This window comes from Cotesia glomerata, linkage group LG8, assembly GCF_020080835.1.
Source record: "Cotesia glomerata isolate CgM1 linkage group LG8, MPM_Cglom_v2.3, whole genome shotgun sequence".
Lineage (NCBI taxonomy): Eukaryota > Metazoa > Arthropoda > Insecta > Hymenoptera > Braconidae > Cotesia > Cotesia glomerata.
Genome location: NC_058165.1, coordinates 17923257 through 17942968, shown reverse-complemented (window position 1 = coordinate 17942968; position 19712 = coordinate 17923257). Strand labels below are relative to the sequence as shown.

The following is a 19712-nucleotide window of genomic DNA, read 5'->3' as shown; positions in this document are numbered from 1 at the left end:
GCTAAGTTCACTCTGCATGCTCTGCAGATTGAAAAAAATAAACTCGGAGCTAGAAAACGAGAAAATTCTAGAAAATTCTTTATTCTCAGAAAAACTATAAGAGCCGCTGTCTCGTTGATCACAAAAATTACTAAGTTTGCACTTGTGAAGTTTAATAACCTATAAATAATTTTTTTATTTTTATAAATATTGTAAATATGAGTGGAAAAAAATTATTGTGCTACCATCGAGGTTGTGGACAAGATTATGACCCAGATGACAACAAACCTGGTGAGTAAAAAAAATTATTAAAAATAATTTAGTACATATTTAATAATTTTAATGAAATTAAAGTTAGCAGTCACTTAACAATTTTTTAATTTTATTTATCAAAAAATTATTTTTAAAAAATTGCATTTTTTATTTTCAAAAATTTTTATGTCAATTTTTTTCCTGATTTTTTTTTTGACATAATTTATTTGCTATAAAATTTTTAAAATTGTTGAATGTATCCAAAATTAACTTTCATATAATTTTATTATAAATAAATTGTGGCGAAAAATTGACATTTAGAATTATTTAAATAAAAAAAAAAAAATGCAATTTTTTAAAATAATTTTATTGTTAAATAAAATATGAAAAAATTGTCAAGTGACTGCTAAAGTTTAATGTCAAAAAAATTAGTAAAATTTTAAATTAATAGTGTTAATTTAAATTTTAACTTGCTAAAATTTTTGATGAAAATTAAATTAGCTACCAGAAAATTTTTATAATTTTTTTTTTATTAAAAAGAATTTTTTGAAAAAAATTTGACAAGTTTTCAGTGCAATTTTTTAAAAATATTTTACTTATAATCTATGTTATTAAGAGAATAAGAAAAATTTTTGTGGCTAGTGTATTTATATGAAAAGTATTTAGGCTGCATTCGAAAATGCACAATTTCTAGTGCAAAATTTATAATTAAGAAATGACCTTGTATCTTGTGAACTATTGATATTTTTAAAGATATAAGCTCATCTCGATGTTACACTCATCAAAACCTTTCATTTGAATACCCACATTAATTTTTCATATATATATATATATATATATATGCATATATGAAAAATACATTAAAAATGTATGTGGGTATTCAAATGAAAGGTCTTAATGAGTGTAACATCATGATGAGCTTATATCTTTAAAAATATCATAAGTTGACAAAATACAATATAATTCCTTAATTGTTGACATTTTTAGAGATATAAGCTCACCTTGACATTACACTCATCAAGACCTTTCATTTGAGTACCCACATCAATTTTTCATATATTTATATATATTATATATATGTATATATGAAAAATATATCAAATATGCATGTGGGTACTTAAATGAAAGGTGTTGATGAGTGTAACATCGGGATGAGCTTATATCTTTAAAAACGTCAATAATTAAGGAATTACCTTGTATCTTGTCAACTATTGACATTTTTAAAGTTATAAGCTCATCCCGATGTTACACTCATCAAGACCTTTTATTTAAGTACCCACATCATTTTTTCATATTTTTATATTATATATATATATATTAGGGTGTGCCAAAATGTAACTCCCGTGGAGAACCTTTTAAAATTGGAATTTTTAGTTCCGCTTTTAACAGGGGCTGCGTTTGGGCATTTCCTGGATTTCCTGATATATTTTGGTGTGAGACAATGTATTTGATTTTCATATAATTTTTTAACAGAAGCTTAGTTTGGGTATTTCCGGTGAAAATTCAACATTTGGCCGGAAGTGCCCAATTAAATCTCCTGTTAAAAATCCTATAAATAATCAAATGAATTCTCTCAACCCGAAATATCTCAGGAAATGCCTAAACACAGCTGCTGTTAAAAGTGGAACTCAAAATTCCAATTTTAAAAGGTTCTCCACGGAAGTTACATTTTGGCACACCCTAATATATATATTATATATATGTATATGTGAAAAATATATCAAAAATGCATGTGGGTACTCAAATGAAAGCTATTCGTGATTGTAACATCGGGATGAGCTTATATCACCAAAAAAGTCAATAGTTAAAAAACTACAGTGCAATTTAACAAATATCTTGTGAAATACTGACATTTTCAAAGATATAAGCTCATCCCGACATTACACTCATCAAGACCTTTCATTTGAGTACCCACATCATATTTTCATATATTTATATATATTATATATATGTATATATGAAAAATATATTAAATATGCATGTGGGTACTTAAATGAAAGGTGTTGATGAGTGTAACATCAGGATGAGCTTGTATCTTTAAAAACGTCAATAATTAAGAAATTACCTTGTATCTTGTCAACTATTTACATTTTTAAAGATAAAAGCTTATCCCGATGTTAAACTCATCAAGATCTTTCATTTGAGTACCCACATCATTTTTTCTTATATTTATATATACTAGAAAATCGAACGCGCTTTGCGCGCTTCTGTCAAAATGTTTATTATCGACAATTTAATTAATCAATATTTTCACAAATTTTACTCATTCATATTTAACCGTTGCCATGGTAACTGTTGCTATGATAACCATTGCCAAAAAAGGTCACCATAGCAACGAAAAGCGACAACAATGAAAACGTCACATCAACTTTTTAATAAAAGTTATATGGTTATTTTCGTGGAAAAAATTTGCCATAGCAACGGTTATCATAGCAACGGTTACTATGGCGACGATTACTATAGCAACGGTTACTATGGCAACGGTTACTATAGCAGCGATTACCATGGCAACGAAAAGCGACAACAATGAAAACGTCACATCAACTTTTTACTAAAGGATTATATATATATATATATATATATATATATATATATATATATATATATATATATATATATATATATATATATATATATATATATATATATATATATATGTATATATTATATATATGGATATATGAAAAATATATCAAAAATGCATGTGGGTACTCAAATGAAAGGTACTTCAAAAATGTCACCAATTAAAAAAGTACAGTGCAATTTAACAAAATTCATTATTTAATAAAGCAAAATTTTATTTATTTAAGATTCATGTGTTCATCACCCGGGAGTTCCAGTGTTCCACGACGCCTACAAAGGCTGGTCGTGCTGCAACAAAAAGTGCACAGACTTCACTGAATTCCTGAACATCAAAGGTTGCACCAAGTCGGAGCACTCGAATGAAAAACCCCCGGAGCCAGAAAAGCCAGCTGTTGACAAATCTAAAGCTGCTGAGGTTATAGAGTACCGCGCGCCAGTAAACACTGAGCCGACGATAGAGAGACCACCTTTCGACACTCCACAGAAAACTATGCAGCCGGTGGTGTCCCAGGCGCTGATGGACCAGGTGAAAGGCTTCATCACGAATACTGAAAGTCTTCCTGAGAGCCAAATGGTTAAAGTAGGGCAGAGTTGTAAAAATAGGGGCTGTTCTGCTACCTTCACTGAGACTGACAGTGACAATACCAAATGTGTTCATCATCCAGGAGTTCCTGTTTTTCACGAGGGCTTGAAGTACTGGTCTTGCTGTCCCAGGAAGAAGATGACTGACTTTGACCAGTTTGAGAAACATCCTGGCTGCAGTGAGGGGACTCATGTTTGGATTGCTAAGGTATTGATTTTTATTTTTTTATTTATTTATATAATATTTTTATTATTTTGTTTATTGTAAAAATTATTATAAAAAAATTAAAAGAAAAAATTTCACATTAGAAAATTAACAAAAATTTTTTTTTAAGTATTTTTTTACTTGTAATTTAATTGTTGAAAAAAAATTTTATGTCGGCTAATTTTAGTTTTAGTAAAATTAACAATTTTTTGGATTTTTATAATTAAATTATTATAAAAAATTATCACATGTAGAAATTAAGAAAAATTACAAGTGTGATTTTAATGACATTTAAATTATCAGCTACTTGACCATTTTTTAATTTTATTTAACAAATTTTTTCCAAAAAGTTATTTAAAAAAAATTGAATTTTTAATTTTTTTCAATTTTTTTTTTCATTTTTATGTCATAATTTTCTGCTACAAAAATTTTTTCAATCATCAAATATTTTCTAAATTAATTTTTATCTAAATTATTACAAAAAAATTTCATAACTAGAAATTTACAAAAATTACAAGTTTTAATTTAAAAAAAAAAATTTTTTTTAACTAAAATAAAAAAAATTGTCAAGTGTCTGCTAATTTTACCGACATTATAGTCAATAGTTACTCGAACATTTTTTCAATAAACAAATTTGTTCCAAAAAATTACATTTTTAATTTTAAAAAGTTTCTACATGTCAATTTTTTATGCTATAATTTATTTATTACTAAAATGATTAAATATCATTTGAATAAATTTTTATTTGACTTTTGTACCATTTATTTAGCTCTAATATTTATCAATTAATCACAAAAATTATTTTATAATTTTAGAATACCGGTAACAAAGCTCCTTGCAGATTAGACTGGCACCAGACAGGTTCATTCGTCGTAGTATCAATTTTCGGCAAAAAATACCACCCAAATAAGTCTTACGTAAAACTGAGCCCTGTAAGACTGACAGTACAATTATTTTTCCCTGAAGATAACAAATATTACGACTTAGATATTGAATTACGTGGGGTAAGTTTAATTATTTTATCTTCAATTTTCAATCAAAGTCCTAAAGTAAATTACCCAGTACTTGAACACTTATTAAATAGAGCCAGTACTTGAACAGACTTTTCAAATTGTTGTAATACAAAAATCGTATATTTATTATGAATAATATGCGCATATTACAATTATTCAATGATACAATAATTGATATCTGTAAGTTTTTTCAATTATAAATAAAAACAATTATATTTTTGTTTACTTAAAAGTTGACATGTCGAGAATCGCCAATAGATGCTATTTTTTCATGAAAAAGGTATTAAACCGTGAACCGAACAATCAGTAAAAAAAACGGTATATCATTTTAAGTAAAAAAAAATTGTACCACCCAATGAAATAGTCTTTTCTGAATAATACATATTTTTTGCAAAGACATAAACTATCATTTTTATAATACTATAAATCTGAATTTTTTTGTTGGCTATCCAGTATATTGCACGAATTTTTTTATCTAATTATTTATCTAATAATTTATAATATCGCTCGCTTGTATTCCCTCCAGGCATAAACGATTTTAAAATTCGTATCCACAGATTCGGTAGAATCTGGCGCCAAGTTCCGTTCAAATCCGTTGTAAACGGAGCGCCAGACTACCGAGTGTGTTTACTGTTCCACAGATTCGGTAGAATCTGGCGCCAAGTTCCATTCAAATCCGTTGTAAACGGAGCGCCAGACTACCGAGTGTGTTTACTGTAAGCAGAACGGTATTTCGAGGTTGCAAAATTTTATTTAATTCTACGGTACATCTTGTTCCTAAATTTTATATTATAACAGTAATTCATACTTTATTTTACTGATATCAATTAATTATATTCAATTATAACAATTAATCTACTTGAAATTAATAAATTTTATCAGCACAAACTATAGCAAACTCAAAAATTTCGATCCTGACTTTTTTTCGACGGGCAAAGTGATCTGCCACAGACTAAATAATTCGAGAATGCATAGTAATCCTTCATTAGATGGGAAACTACAGTTAAAAAAGATATTTCACAGCTTGCATCTACACCCGCCAGGGTGCGCTGGAATTATTTTTACATAAACTGTAGTTTCAAGGGGATAGTTTGCTATAAAAAATGCAACCAACGCGAGATTTAAGTTGGTACCAATTGTAAATTTTTATTATAATTACAAAAAATACTGAAATCCGAACAAAAACAGTTTCACTGTAAAAAAATCGCGCCAAGTCCACGTTCATAAGACTATTAAGAAAAAAAATTTTTATTTCTTTACAAAAAGATATAAAATAAAAAATCCAAGTAACCGATATGGTTGTATATGATTTTTGGACATTAAAAAAAATTTTGTTGTAAATTTAAAAATTAAAAGAAACAATTTTGGAACGTACTTGGTGTGCGTCATTGTGTACTTCAATTTTTTTTAAAAGTCCTAGTAGATAGATTTTAGGAATTTCATAAAAAGTGAAATATTTCGTAACCACGCACACTAAATACGTTCCAAAATTGTTTCTTTTAATTTTTAAATTTACAACAAAATTTTTTTTAATTTCCGAAAATCATATACAACCATATCGGTTACTTGGATTTTTTAATTTTTTATTTTATATCTTTTTGTAAAGAAATAAAAATTTTTTTTCTTAATAGTCTTATGAACGTGGACTTGGCGCGATTTTTTTACAGTGAAACTGTTTTTGTTCGGATATAAATTTGTCATTAAAGGTAAATTTGACTGAAAAAATAATTCGGACGGCCCAGACTAGGACTCGAGCCTGGATCTTTTGGTATCGCGCCAACTGCTCTTCCCTTAAGCTATCCGAGACACTGTCCAGAATTACCATTCAGTCACCTCTTAAGACCAGGTTCGAGTCCTGGTCTGGGCCGTCCGAATTATTTTTTCAGTCAAATTTACCTTTAATGACAAATTTATATACGAATTTTAAAATCGTTTATACCTGGAGGGAATACAGGCGAGCGATATTATAAATTATTAGATAAATAATTAGATAAAAAAATTCGTGCAATAGACTGGATAGCCAACAAAAAAAATTCAGATTTATAGTATTATAAAAACCAGTGTTCAGAAAATATATTGTATAATTTTTATATTAAATTTTAGCGTCTAACTATACCTCGAAATTTTGAAAGCGGTACCCAGAACCTGAACAAGCTGAGGCCGTATAATTTTAACAGCACTCGAACCTCTAATAGGTTTATAGACTAGTGATCAGCATTGTCATTTGTATTAATTACTGCAAATTAAATAAGTTTTGAAGCTAAAAATTAGTGTAGTCAAAAATTATTGAACGTTTTGAATTGAGTTTTTTTGATTTATAATTGAAAATTTGCTTTGTCATTCATAAAAAATGTAATTAAAAAATTAAATACAAATATTTCTCATTTTTAAATGAACATATTAAATATTCACAGTATTATTTTTAATATTATTCAATAATATGTTATAATTCTTTAGATATTTCCATAAAACGTTGAAAATTTTTGGTGTGTTTGAAGTAAACTAGATGCTATTTTTTTCATGAAAAAGGTACTAAACCGTAAACCGAACAATCAGTAAAAAAAACGGTATATCATTTTAAGTAAAAAAAATTGTACCACCCAATCAACTAGTCTTTTCTAAATACAGTGTATACTCTATATAACGTTACTCTATATAACGACAAACTCCTAAAAGCGTCAAAATCACTTGTCTTTGGTTGGTTTAGCTTGTCTTTCATACAATGATACACTCAATATAGCGTTACACTCAATCTCAATAACGACAACAAGGAAGTGGCATCATGCATTCCGGACTTTCGAAGATATTCAGCTAAATTATCAGAAAAGTATCTCCTGTACGACCAAGATTCCTCAATATCGCAAGATATGAAAAAAATATCGACGTTCTAATTAACAAATTGTCTAACTCCATTTTAGACAATCTTCCATTTGTTCGAAGAAACAATTTGTGAAAATTTTATTATCACTTAAAAACCATTTAATATCTAATAGAGGTATAATATTTTGGTTTGGATCGTTCAAATAATTTATAATTGGACTATTGCAACATTAAAATGTTAAAAATTACCCTCTACAAAATAAGGAGTTAGACCAATTGCTAATTAGACTGTCGATATGTAAAAAAATACAACAAAATTATTGGAGCAGCAAAAGACGTCAGACAAAAATAACAGAATATACGCAATAGGGCTGTTAATAAATAAATAAATAAAATTGCTTTCTATGCACATAACTACAATAAAAATACGGTCTAAAGTAGCGGTATGATGGTCGAGCGGACTAAGTCATTATCCCGTTAGTTCGTTCGTGCATCATACCGTGAGGCGAGGGTTCGAGCCCCGACGGTTGTTCGAATAGTTCCAACACCAACCGTTGGGGGTCGCTCCGGTAGCCAAACTGTACTGGCATGGGCTTTCTCTGTGGTTTCCCCATCGCCACTATTCCAACACCGATAGAAAGGGGTGAGGAATAGGATGAATACAGTACAGAAAGCACAAGTCGGTCCGCAGCCGCATTGAGAATAAGGTTATGGGGGAAATGATATGTTGATGATAAAAAGTGGAAAACATGTTGGTGATTATAAAAACAGTGGAGGTTATGTTGATAATAAAAGAGTTGAAAGATTGTGTTGATAATATAGAGCGGAGTATATATTGATAATAAAGAGTTGAAAAAGAGACTACATGCGGAGATGCTGAGACAATTAGCCTTGTAAAACCATAAATCGGTATACAAGTGAAACTCATAATAATAATAATAATAATAATAATATGGTCTAAAGTAAACTTTTTTTTCTAATTCTAATTTTTTTCTCTCTATTTAACGTCAACTCTCTATAACGTCATAAAATTCACGGTCCCTTCAGTGTCGTTATATAGAGTTTACACTGTAATACATACTTTTTGCAGAGACATAAACTATAATTTTTATATTAAATTTTAGCGTCTAACTATACCTCGAAATTTTGAAAGCGGTACCCAGAACTTGAACAAGCTGGGGCCGTATAATTTTAACAGCACTCGAACCTCTAATAGGTTTATAGACTAGTGATCAGCATTCTCATTTGTATTAATTACTGCCAATTAAATAAGTTTTGAAGCTAAAATTAGTGTAGTTAAAAATTATTGAACGTTTTGAATTGAGTTTTTGATTTATAATTGAAAATTTGTTTTGTCATTCATAAAAATGTAATTAAAAAATTAAATACAAATATTTCTCATTTTTAAATGAACATATTAAATATTCACAGTATTATTTTTGATATTATTCAATAATATGTTATAAATCTTTAGATATTTCAATAAAACGTTGAAATTTTTGGTGTGCCTGAAGTCAAGTAGATGCTATTTTTTCATGAAAACGGTATTAAACCGTGAACCGAACGATCAGTAAAAACGGTATATCATTTTAAGCAACAAAAATTATAACACCCAATGAAATAGTCTTTTCTAAATAATACATATTTTTGCAAAGACATAAACTATAATTTTTATATTAAATTTTAGCGTCTAACTATACCTCGAAGTTTTGAAAGCGGTACCCAGAACCTAAACAAGCTGAGGCCGTATAATTTGACAGCACTTGAACCTCTAATAGGTTTACAGACTAGTGATCAGCATCGTCATTTGTATTAATTACTGCAAATTAAATAAGTTTTATAGCTAAAAATTAGTGTAGTTAAAAATTATTGAACGTTTTGAATTGAGTTTTTTTGATTTATAATTGAAAATTTGCTTTGTCATTCATAAAAAATGTAATTAAAAAATTAAATACAAATATTTCTCATTTTTAAATGAACATATTAAATATTCACAGTATTATTTTTGATATTATTCAATAATATGTTATAAATCTTTAGATATTTCAATAAAACGTTGAAATTTTTGGTGTGCCTATTGGCATATATTTTATTAGTTAAACTACTGCTCCTGGAGTGTTCAACTACTGCTTGTCAGAATTGATTGTTCAACTACTCCTTTGATAGTCTATCTTAAAAACGTTGTCAAAATATAAATATTCAATTATCTTTGTTATTTTGCGTTTCAATCAATTCAAAATTGTTTATATTTTCATGAAAATCACTAATTTCAGGTCGTTGATGTAGAGAACAGTGCAGTCCAAATGTTACCCACAAAAGTGGAGATAAAGTTAAAAAAAGCAGAGCCAGGTTCCTGGTCGAAGCTTGATATTCCCAAAGAAACTGCTTCTGCGAAGGAAGCGCCTAAAGAAGAAGACAACTCCATCACTGACAGAGTGGACGCAGTTGACCTAAATGACCTCTAATGTTCAAATAAAACCGCACAAATATTTTATACTTTCATTTCGTTAAAGTTTTACCAATAAAAAAATGTTGACACAAATTTTTTAATTTTCAATTAATCAATAATCATTAAAAATAAATTAGATCAAAAAGATAGTTTAAAAAAATTCCACTAGGTGGCTACGGCTCTCATAGTTAAATAATAATTTATTTAAAAATCAATTTCAAAATACATAACAAAAGTATTTTTACATATTATTTTATAGACATTATTTACACTAGAAGGCTCCTTGGACCTCCTTAAAGCTCTCTCCAACAACAGAATCAATAAGCGCCACAACATTCCTCGCCAAGTTCCTGCAGTTAGCATTAGGATCTCCCCTCACAGAATCCAGTGCCAGATCCACCAACCAGCTCCTGAACTCCAACATCAACTCCACAGTATCCCTCCCCAAGTTCTCTTTCTTCAAAGTAACAATTACAGCCGCTATGTTTTCAATCACACATAACCTAACCTTCGCTTCTTCATGGAACCTCAGCGTCCACACGAGTTCCATCAAATCCCGCGCAATCTTCCCCGCAGCTACACAATTTTCCGCCGCTACCATTATTACCGACAGAGTCTTCAAGAACTCTACCAACAAAATATTATCCGTGTCAACAAACTGGTCCGGGAGCTTATACAAGTACGCCCTCTTTTGCATCACGCCAAACAGTAACGGGTAGAAGAACCCAGTAGCGACATCATTGAATTTATTAGCAAAACCTTTAACTCTCTTAGACTCATGCGCAAATCTTCTAGTCTTAGACTCTATCCTTTTTTGCACTATTTCTTCCCAACCTCTGTTTTCTTCTTCTTCAACAACTTCAAAGTCTTCATCATACAAAGTCTCATTCTTTTTTCTTTCTATTATCAAAGAAATATTACAATTCTTTTTCTTTTTACCATTCCTAACCTCCTTAACCTCTTTATCGCCATTTTTATCATATTTATCATCTTCAAGCTTAACCTCAATCCTAGACAACCTTCTAGCGCCCTCTGCTAACACACTCAAAAAAAAAATCCTGTCGCTAATTGAAAACTCGCCCATACTCGCATGAAAACTCGCACAAAGAAATTCCGCAGCTTCTTTTGGATAAACAAGAACAATTCCCACGCATGCGCGGAACTTAAGCTTATAAAAATCCGCCGTATAGACTTCTTCTTTAAGAGTCATTAAAATTCTTAATAATTCAAGCCCTAGAGACTTATCATCGCTCGGAAGTTGTTTAAGAATTAATTCTTCTGCTACTTTCATTGATTCTGAAAATATATCCGGATCTTTGTTTGCCTGGTGGGTTATTAAATTGTCTCTTAAGTCTCTTAAATATGCTGGCTTTAATTTTTCTATTACTGGAGTGTCATTAGATAAATCATAAGGCTCTAAATCATCATCACTATCCAATTCTTCTTCTTTATCAACACTTTTTTCCATTTCATCTTTGTTTTCTTTAGAATTAACCTTAATTCTGTCTTTATTAAACGCTTTATCATCTTTTTTCATGGAAACCAGCCCTAATTTCTTAATTTCTTTAGAATTAACCTTAGTTTTGTTCTTATTAAGCGCTTTATCATCATCACTATCTAATTCTTCTTCTTTATCAACAATTTTTTCTATTTCTTCTTTAGAATTAACCTTAATTCTGTCTTTATTAACTACTTCATCATCTTCTTTCATGAAAACCAGCCCTAAATTCCCAGATTCTTTAGAATTAACCTTAATTATGTCTTTATTAGCCGCTTTATCATCTTCTTTCATGAAAACTAGGCTTAAGTTTTCTAGAATTTCATCTCCGTCGGTAAAACAGCTAGCTACTATATCATTAGTAGCTAAATTTCTAAATTTATCAACAAGTTGATGTTCAGGGTATTCATACTTTAATTTAGGGCCTTTTTCATTTAAAATTTCAAGGACTAACTCTCCAGTAATCATTCCTAAGATTCTGACCTCCAATAACATGGATTCTAAATGAACACTAGTCCCTTCAAATAGCAATCTTTGAAGTTGTTCTTTTTCTGCATTAGTCAGTTGATTTTGTAATTTTTTTATTGAAATTAAGATAAACTTGCTGATATATTCATGATGCTCTACTGAACAATGGTTTAAGGCGCTCCTGTCGCCCCAAATGTCCAAAAGTTTGAAGACTAAAGCTACTAAAGGCCGGTTTTCATGAATTGAAGATGATAAGTAGAACACTAAGTTCTTGATCAGCTGTTCGCTTTCTTGGAAAGACAACAAGGGGATTTTTGTGGTTAGGACGTAGCGCCACTGGTCAATTCTAAGGGAATCCCGGAGGATTGTTTCAATGTCGCTTGGATTATTTGTTTGCTTCAAAAGTAAAGTCGCAAAAGGTTCTACTGCAGATCTTTCCAAGTTTTCTAAAATTTTGTAAATAAATTCATTGATATTTAGGCTGTTTTTTAGCGACCAGGAGGAAAAAATGTCAACTAATGCCGAGAAATTAAAAGATCCTAAACTGTAGATGCTCTTGCTAATTAAAGAAGAAATAAGCTCGACATTAGGGCTGATATTCAATTCATTCTGGAGTTTATTTAGCAATTTTACCGCGCGGGAAATGTTATAGGTTATTATTTGCGCGTAATTGTTTAATTTAAAGCACTTCGGGACTTTTCCGAGGGTTTTATTCGCTAGAAGAGTCGGCAAAGATACTAGAAGCTGGGAAAATACTCTCCAGTTCTCCAAAAACTCGGATTGTTCGATTGCCGTTCGGGGAACGGGGCTACAAGCTGTTACTAGGGATAAGTACAAGGTGTCGCTACTGGTCAGTTCTTCTAAAAGGGTGATTAGAAGGCTGGTGAAAGGCTCCGAGGAGGTTTTTAGCTTTTCTATTATTACTTGGAGTGATTCGTTGATCATGGGGTACGCTGGGCCTTGGATGAGGTTGTGGGCTAGGGATATTAAGGACTGGTCTGGGCATTTTAAGAGGAGGTTTAGAGTATGCTCGATTATCTTGCTGTGGATAAAGCCGTCGACTTTTGGGAGGTTGGGGATAGTTTGAGGGGTTACAGTGGAAAATGGGGTTAGGTAGGCTTTGATGTTTGTTGATATTGTTTTTAGTGTGGTGGCGCTGGTTACTAGTTCTAGGTTTGATAAAATGGTTAGTAAATTTTGGGCTTCCATTTTCTGAAAAGTTAAAATTTTTTTTGGTTAAAAATTTAATGAGTATTTAGGAGATGTTTAAAAATTTTTAGAATTTTTTTTACAAGTGGCAAAAAAAATTGAAGAAATTTTAAAAAATTATAGGGTAAGTGTGGGTATTACTGCAGTTTTTTTTCGTAAGTCTCATTTCGAAAGCATTTTTATGAAATTTTCTCAAGATAATAATAACTTTTTTTTTTTTAAACAAAAGTTTGACTTATTATTAACCCAAAATGAAACCAACAATGAGAGAAACAAATATTTTCGTTAAATAATGAGCATTTAAAAAGAAGTCTAAATGCATGTATCACTGCAGGTCTTAAAGTAGCTTGCTCCTATTACTGCGTGTCCATTACTGCAACTGATCCAGTTACTGCGTACCTATTACTGCAGAACGACTATATTGTAGGATTTACTTAAAAATGAACAAAAACTTATCAAAAAGAAAATTTATTAGTTTAATGTAATAACAAGAATTCTTCATAATCTAAATAATAAGTAACACAGCCTTAACGTATTATTAATTGACCAGAATTCGTAAATTTTAATTGATGTAATCTTATAATCTACTGATTATTGCTTTCCTGGACTTGCCTCGACTTCTTATTTTTTTGTTTATTAACTTTTGATTTTTTATTAATTTTATCCATAGTTTATTTTTCACTTCGAGACAACTTGATTCACGCTAGGGATGGGCGATATACACGGAAAGAAAATTGAAGGAGTTTTTACTATTTTACTATTGTAATTTTTACTAAATAAAATAGTAACGGTGGACTATACTTCTCATTTAGTAATTTTTACGATCTACTATTGTAAATTTTATCCAGCAAATAAGACTAGCAAGAGTCTTAAAAAGTCGAATACTATAGAGCAAATTATACAATATGTGTTTGTGAACTTTACAATTCAACTATTGTAAAAATTCACAGTTGGTTTTTTTAAAAGAAATATTAGGGAGGGAGAGAGATAGAAGGTTGGACTAATTGGTACCTGTACAGTAATCGAAAAAAGAAACCGGCATTTTCGTCCTATCTGGGAATCGAACCCAGAACTCTGTGTTGGCAGCCAGAGACTCTCCCTCTACGCTATCCGAGGTAAACTAAGACCCATATCCTTTAACATTTACATAAACTCGGAGTCTAGCGCTGTGCACGGCCATCACTCACACTAATTGAGAAACATTCCAATTCAACTATTGTAAAATTTGCTATAGTTCTATTGGAAAGATACAGAGGCAGCACTGGAAATTTTCATCTCTTACTTTTTACAATAGTAATATCGTATTTTATCATGAATAAATAGTATTTCTTCTTCTAAAATATTTGACAATTAATAGTAATAAAAGTATAGTCCAGCTTTACAATAGTTGTATCGTAAATTTTCCCAGAAATTTTTTCCCGTGTACATCGATGTTTCGACTATCGATGTTTTTTGGAATCAAAACATCGATGGTCGATGTAGAATAATGAACCATCGACATCGAAATAAATTTCTACTAAAAAATTTTTAGCGCGCGCTAAAAATTTCAAAAAAAATCTGAAAATATCAAAAACAGATCGGAAAAATTACAGTTATAAATATGGGAAAAAAAATCTATTAAACACAATCGTTAATGACTTGCAAATGCATTTTCATAGCTGGAATATGATCTTAGAATTGAATTGACAAAATTTTTAAAAAATAGCATGTAAAGAGAAGGTACGAAATAACCATATTTTCGAATTTCAGACTGTCGTTCGATTGTATCGAATTTTTTTAATCTTTAAATGACCTACTCAGTGTTGAATAGATTTTTTTCTCTGATTTATAACTTTAATTTTCCCGATTTTTTTAAATTTTAATCATACTCAATCTGAATCCAAAAAATTTTTTTATCTCGATAATTTCGATTTTTCATGATTTATTGCCATTTTTTTGAGTTTTTTGCTATTTTTTCAAATTTTGACGGCTCAACGGACTAATTAACGTTCAAATTCAGATTCAGTGAATTGAAATACATAAAAATCATGCTTGATCTGGGTCCACAAAATTTTATTCATCGCTGTGGCTGCAGTTCTTCGCAATTTTTTTTGCCTTATTTAGGGTTTTTTGAATTTTAGCCAAAATTTTGAGGGTGTACGGGCAATAATAATTAAAATAATTAAAAATTATTTCTTTTTACGCCAAATTTGGTTGTAATTATAATTTTTTCGAATTTTCGCGCGCATTTTCAACATCGATGTCTACAATCGATGTTTCGATGTTTTTGTCAAAACATCGATGGTTCGATGGTGAAAAGTTTCGAAAATCGATATTCCGAAGTCGATTTTTTTGCGAAAATCGCCCATCCTTAATTCACGCACTTATTTACAGGTTAGAATAGCCGTGTTTATGTCCGCAGTAATAGGTACAGACATATACAAATAGAGGCGCTTCTATTACTGCAGTCGACTGAGAAAACTGCAGTAATACACGCACATGCGGTTTTCCGGTACCAATTACTGCATGCTTAATTAAATAAATTTTACTGATAAAAATGTAATTTTTATTAATTATTTGATTCTAAAAAAGGGTTATCTAACTTCTAAATGTAAAAGATATATTAATATATAAAAATATAATATTAATAATAAAATATTATTAAAATATAATTAAATATAATATTATTATTATAATATTATAATTAATATTATTATTATTAATAATAATAATATTATTATTAATAAAGATAGTCAAATCATCAAGGACGAAGCATTGGATGCTGAATTCAGCATGCTAGAGCTCAAGAGAATCCTTGGCACTCTAAAGAACTCCAAAGCCGCTGGAGAAGACAGTATAGCTGCAGAATTTATCAAGAACATTCCACGAGAAAGACGACCAGAGCTCCTAAACATAATAAACCAGATATGGACAACAGGTGACATACCGGAAGGCTGGAAAAACAAACACAGCGGTTATTGTCCCAATATATAAAACAGGAGATACTAATGACCCAGAAAATTACAGAGGCATATCTCTACTAGATACTGGATATAAGGTTGTAACTATGATGATGGAAAAAAGACTCAGTGCTTGGTTAGAAAATGAAGAAAAGATGAGAGAAAGCCAAGCAGGGTATAGAAGGAATAGAGGCACTAGAGACCATGTCTTTGTACTCAACTCACTAATAAATAACCAGTTAAAAAAGAAAAGTGGTAAGCTATATGTGTGCTTTGTAGACTACAAAAATGTCTTCGACGGAGTCAACAGGAAGACCTTAATGGAAAAGATACAAAAACTTGGAATATCAGGAAGGATGTACCTAATGATCGGCAGAATCTACGATAAAACACTAAACCAGGTACGAGTGGGTACAAAGCTTACAGAGAAGTTTGAATCTACAAGTGGGGTGAGACAAGGATGTGCTCTTAGCGCCATTCTTTACAATATATACACCGATGACGTCGACGACATCTGGAGTAAGTACAATATCGGCGGCACCACCATGGAGAAGCAAAGGTTCCATGTGATCAAATACGCAGATGATATGGCGATAGTTGCTGATACACCAGAGGGTCTCCAAAAAATATTAAACACATTAGAAACATACACTTTAAAGAACGACCTGGTAGTAAATAGGAAAAAAACAGTTGTGATGATAGTTAAGAAAGGGCGCCGAGATAATGAGACCATGAAGTGGACCTATGGAGGCTGTGTACTGGAGACAGTAAGTGAGTTCAAATACCTAGGGTATTGGTTTACCTGTGGCGGAAGCTTCAGGAAACATACCAGGTGGCTAACAGGCAAAACCCAACAAGCCTTAAACACAACCTGGGGTATAATCAAGAGATCTAAACGTTCAACACTAAAAGAGCGCCTCTATCTCTATAACTCGCTGTCGAATGCAGGTGCTATGTATGGCGTGGAGATCTGGGGGTGGGCCCCTAATGATATATACAGGAGACTTTATGCTAAAGCTCACAAACAAGCTCTGGGAGTTGCTAAAAACACACCAGAATACTTGTGGAGCACAGAAGCCGATGTGGAAAGTTATCTATATAACACTAGAAAAAGAGCTGCGAGATACCTGGTTGATATTATGAAGATGGACGCGAAAAGATGGCCCAAGATATGCCTACGCGAAGAATGCCGAGCAATCCTCAACAAAAATCCGTCAGCATGGGGAACTAAAATGATGGAAGCCTTCACAGACATGGAATGCCAGGATATCCTAACGATGGTCTGGAATAATGCAGACCAAGAAGCTATAGTCGAAAGATTGGAGACGGGACTGAAAATATATAAAGATAAAACAGCCAAAGAAAATCACAAGAAAATCATGGAATCTACATTCAGCCCGATTTTCAAATTCGTGAGAACATGTGATACAGTTGAGTCCTACTGGCATGACAAAACAATTGAAGGCTGGATGAAAGAAATCTAGACAAAGATAAGATGCGGAAATTTTGGAAAGAGCAACAAAAAAGGTTGTAAGAGCCAGTACTGCAGAGCCTGCGAAAGCGAACCTGAAACCTTGAATCATCTCATTTCCTGCAGGCAAGCTCTAAATTTATGCTCTAAAAAAATCCAGTCCGAGATTCAAACATTAACAGACGGAAAGTATGATGCGGATCTAGATGCACTTTGGAGAACACTCCTTACAGGCCCACCAGTAAGTGCTATCTGTGCCCTCTTTAAAAAAATCAACACGAAAGAAAACCAGTTGGTAGCTGAAAGAAATAACATCTAAACGAGTGTAGTAAGCAGTGCAATCTAGGTGACAAAGAATACTGTGATGTTTTTATACTTCCTAAGAAAAATGTTAAATGTAAAATGTTAGATTATAAACAAACTATCATTCCTTATTGAGTTCTTGATAAGTATATGAGATTGTCTATATAAACAAAAATGTAACAGAGTTTGTAGAACAGACTGTACATCTGGTAAAAATATAATAATAATATTATTATCAATATTATTATTATTATTAATAATATTATATTTATAAAAATATAATATTAATAATATATAAAAATATAATATAATATTATTAATTTATAAAAATATATTAATTAGGTCATTTATATAAAGAAAAATACTTTTTACGACCATCTCTTTTTACACTGAAGCTCTTAAAAAAGATAAAATTATTCACTTCTGTAACTACGTAATTTTTATTAATTAATAACAAATTGAATAATTGTCATACTTATAAAACCACTATGCAGTTATTTTCCGAAAGGTTTAAATTAACAGAAATAATTTTTTTTTAATCAAAAAAGTCATAACCAATTTATTGATAATTAAAACAAGAAAATCTGCAGTAATACCTACACCTGCAGTAATACCCACACTTACCTTAAATGCAATTTTTTAAAACAAATTTTTTTCTTAAATAAAATTTTTAAAATCTTTTGTCATGAAAAATTAATTAAAAGTGTCAATTTAAATTCTAACTTACTAAAATTATTGATGAAGAGATATTTAATAATTTTTTTAAGAAATAAATTAGTGCAAAAAAAAATAGAAAAAATAATTTTTCAGAAAAAATTTATTTGTTAAATAAAATTAAAAAATTATAGTGACTGCTAACTTTTTTATAAAAATTTATCAAACACTTACCGATCAAATTTTTGTATAATTATTCTTTCAATTTCCTGGAGAGTTTTTTATAAATTTCTGAAACAGAAAATTATTTATTAATATTTTTTAAATTTGAAATTTTAATTAGGTCAAAATTTATTTAATAAATTAGTGTGTAATTGTTTTTAATAATTAAAAACATAATTTTAATTATTTTATAATAAAAATTATAAAATTTTTATAATTTTTTTTGTTAAAAGCAACACAATGCTTTTAAAATATTTGAAAATTCTCAGTGCAATTTTTAAATAGTATATTACACACCTAGGGAAGTAAAGTAAGAAATGTCTCAGATCACATGTAATTGTTGGCCGAGGCGAAGCCGAGGTCAACAAACATGTGATCTGAGGCTTTCTTATTTACTTCCCAAGGAGTGTATACTATTTTTTTGTCCGACGAAGGCGGAAAGCGGCAACTTAGTTTAGCGCAGCGGGACGAAAGTTGCCACTTTCCGCCCGGAGGGCAAAAAAAATATTTTTTTACTTATAATTTTTATTAATTAAAAAAAAATCAAAATTTGTCAATTGTAAATTTTTTATTTTAAGATTCATGTGCTCATCACCCGGAAGTTCCAGTGTTAAAAAGATGTCAAATATTTTATAATAAAAATTTATAAAAAATTTTTACAAAACACTAACCTGTCAAATTTTTTATAAATTTTTTCAATAAGCTGAAACTCAATGCTGATAAATGCATCATTTTAACAATCACTCGAAATCAAAATCCTATTACTTTTAACTATAACATGTCCGGTAAAATTTTAAATAAAAGTACCTCAGTCAAAATACTTGGAGTAACGTTTGACAGTAAACTTACTTTTGCTATGCACATCAACAACATTATATCAGAAGCATGGAAAACCCTAGGGTTCATTACTCGAATTTCAAAAAATTTTAATAATCTTTATGCCATTAGAATATTGTATAATACCTTTGTTAGACCGAAACTCGAGTATGCTTCGTTGGTATGGTCTCCCACTCAGTCAGGACAGTCCACTAAAATTGAGAGAGTTCAAAGAAGATTTTTAAAATT

The 19712-nt window shown here is 30.4% G+C and overlaps 2 protein-coding genes across 4 annotated transcripts; one reads left to right on the top strand and one right to left on the bottom strand.

Annotated features, from left to right (window-relative positions):
• The first annotated feature begins 50 nt into the window (after positions 1-50).
• LOC123270938 (cysteine and histidine-rich domain-containing protein) lies at positions 51-9976 on the top strand. Its single transcript, XM_044737124.1, has 4 exons — positions 51-270; positions 3042-3604; positions 4417-4605; positions 9708-9976. Exons 1-4 carry the CDS (start codon positions 198-200, stop codon positions 9897-9899), a joined length of 1017 nt encoding a protein of 338 aa, XP_044593059.1. The 5' UTR covers positions 51-197; the 3' UTR covers positions 9900-9976.
• Positions 9977-10127: 151 nt separating this feature from the next.
• Positions 10128-19367, bottom strand: LOC123270934 (telomere length regulation protein TEL2 homolog). Of its 3 annotated transcripts, XM_044737122.1 has the most exons (3): positions 19319-19367; positions 11553-13061; positions 10128-11459 (listed from the first exon to the last, which is right to left on the bottom strand). In XM_044737122.1, the coding sequence occupies exons 2-3, from the start codon at positions 13056-13058 to the stop codon at positions 10155-10157; spliced, it is 2811 nt and encodes a 936-aa protein (XP_044593057.1). In that variant the 5' UTR covers positions 13059-13061; positions 19319-19367; the 3' UTR covers positions 10128-10154. The 3 variants fall into 3 exon arrangements, with proteins under 3 accessions (XP_044593057.1, XP_044593055.1, XP_044593056.1); XM_044737120.1 differs by having other exon boundaries at positions 10128-13061; XM_044737121.1 differs by lacking the exon at positions 19319-19367 and adding an exon at positions 18660-18700 and having other exon boundaries at positions 10128-13061.
• Between the last annotated feature and the right edge of the window lie 345 nt (positions 19368-19712).

What these genes read in the sequence shown, in the direction of transcription:
- LOC123270934 (XM_044737120.1), bottom strand. Translation starts at nt 13,058, where the DNA reads ATGGAAGCCCAAAATTTACTAACCATTTTATCAAACCTAGAACTAGTA.
- LOC123270938 (XM_044737124.1), top strand. Translation starts at nt 198, where the DNA reads ATGAGTGGAAAAAAATTATTGTGCTACCATCGAGGTTGTGGACAAGAT. An exon ending in CCCAGATGACAACAAACCTG is followed by an intron (nt 271 to 3,041) that starts GTGAGTAAAAAA and finishes TATTTATTTAAG; the next exon opens with ATTCATGTGTTCATCACCCG. An exon ending in TAGATATTGAATTACGTGGG is followed by an intron (nt 4,606 to 9,707) that starts GTAAGTTTAATT and finishes CACTAATTTCAG; the next exon opens with GTCGTTGATGTAGAGAACAG.